This window comes from Mytilus californianus, unplaced genomic scaffold (assembly GCF_021869535.1).
Source record: "Mytilus californianus isolate M0D057914Y unplaced genomic scaffold, xbMytCali1.0.p SCAF_10, whole genome shotgun sequence".
Classification (NCBI taxonomy): Eukaryota; Metazoa; Mollusca; class Bivalvia; order Mytilida; family Mytilidae; genus Mytilus; species Mytilus californianus.
This window is the reverse complement of record NW_026262582.1, coordinates 47299950-47301767: the sequence shown is the minus strand read 5'-3', so window position 1 is coordinate 47301767 and position 1818 is coordinate 47299950. Positions and strand designations below refer to the sequence as shown.

Genomic DNA, 1818 nt, shown 5'->3' with positions numbered 1-1818 from the left:
TGTTTAAGTTTCAATGAGAAATTATTCTTTAACCATTAGTTTGTTTACATGTTGATGGTTTGTTGTTTTTTCTTATTTCTTTTATTTCTATATATATATATATATATAACGATTTTTTTTTCTGTTTTGTCTGACCTTTATTGTTTAATTTGGGGAATTTTCATAACACTAAAACTGACTAAAAATGTTATTACCACTGTCTCGAAGTTGAACTAGTGATATTAAAATACCGACAAATTGTGGGAACAAAAGTAAAAAAACATTGGTACACCGATATAAGGTGAACATTCTACATTTAATTTGTTTTACTTAAAATAGCTACCTGTAATATATGTAGTGGTTTGAATAAGTCGTGAAATTAGGTTTTGTGAGCAAAAGAAGCTATCACAAAAGACATGGAACCTTTTATTCAGATGATTAGACGCACTCATAAGGTCCATGACAACCGTTGTACCCTGCAATTGTCCTGCTGGTACTGGATCAAATTGTCGCCCTCTGTACACAGACATTTGTAAAATGTAACCAGTCGCTGATTCACACAGCATCCACAATTTAAATCCAAACTTTGCAGCCTTAGATGGGATATACTGCCTCATTACAATATGACCTTCGGTTGCCATTAAAGTTTCGTCCACACAAACCTCTTTTTTAGGAACAATGAAACGACAAAATTGTTTGTTCATAAAGGATAACAGTGATTTAAATCTTGAAGCAGGGTCATACGCTGGGTGCTATAAAAAACACAACAAAACATCTTGAGATGAAGTTATGCTGTAAATCAAAAAGCCCGAAGGGGAATGGATACCTTATACCCTTACTCGGGACTGAACGTTTGTTTTCAATTGCTTTAAGTTCCTCTGCTAACACTTTAGATTTGGAAAGAAACATTCTGATTTCGTACCAGACATTAAGTAAACGACGAGGATAAATGGATAAAACGGAAACCATTATTTAAAACACAAATTGAACGGGTTATTTCTATAAAAAAAAAGGTATGACAAAACGAGAAATTGATCATCAAATTGAGAATGGAAATTGAGAATATGTCAAAGAGAGAACCCGACCAAAGAGCAGATAACAGCCTGATTGTTTTCGCACATCACTATGCGGTATGGGATTTGCTCATTGTTGAAGGCTGTACGGTGATCTAAAGTTGTTAAGTACTGTGTCATTTTGGTCTCATGTGGAGAGTTGTTTTATTGGAAATCATACCATATCTTCTTTTCAATATTTACGTGGTTTACACAGTCTAATTCGTACCTGTCTCGGGACGTTTCTTGAATAGTCTGACACATATAAAAACTGGAAACGATTTCTCGACATAACCTCCTTGAACCAATGGGATGCCTGACTTGGCATAGATGAATTCCAGTATTCTTCTATGGAAGACTTCCTAATCAAACCCATGTTGAACACTATAGCTAGGAAAGACTTTAGTTCATTTTCTGTCAGCGCTCGCCAAGACTTCATTCTGGCATATATTTTGGCAGTGGCTGTACCCTTTCTTATAAAATTTCTTGCATAACTGTACAAAGGAATGACATATCTTTAGATTTATATATTAAGAAGATGACCATTTGTTATTATGTTAGGGCAGGAAGGTTTTAGTGCGGATATTTATTTTCATCTCTTTCTACGAATGCTCATATTTTTTTTTGTTCATGCTGTCTTGGGCAAATATATTTATTTTCTGCTCTATATATAACCATGCAAGGATATTCATTTTATAAATCCTCATTTCTCCCCTCAAGAAAATCAAATGTTCGTCCACTTTAAATGTTGGCCTTTTTTTCTCAAACTCCAAGATGATACATGTAT

The 1818-nt window shown here is 34.2% G+C and overlaps 1 protein-coding gene across 1 annotated transcript; it reads right to left on the bottom strand.

The window, feature by feature from the left end:
* Positions 1–305: 305 nt before the first annotated feature.
* Positions 306–1470, bottom strand: LOC127718754 (piggyBac transposable element-derived protein 4-like). Its single transcript, XM_052224809.1, has 2 exons — positions 1261–1470; positions 306–731 (listed from the first exon to the last, which is right to left on the bottom strand). The coding sequence occupies exons 1-2, from the start codon at positions 1468–1470 to the stop codon at positions 306–308; spliced, it is 636 nt and encodes a 211-aa protein (XP_052080769.1).
* Positions 1471–1818: the final 348 nt, after the last annotated feature.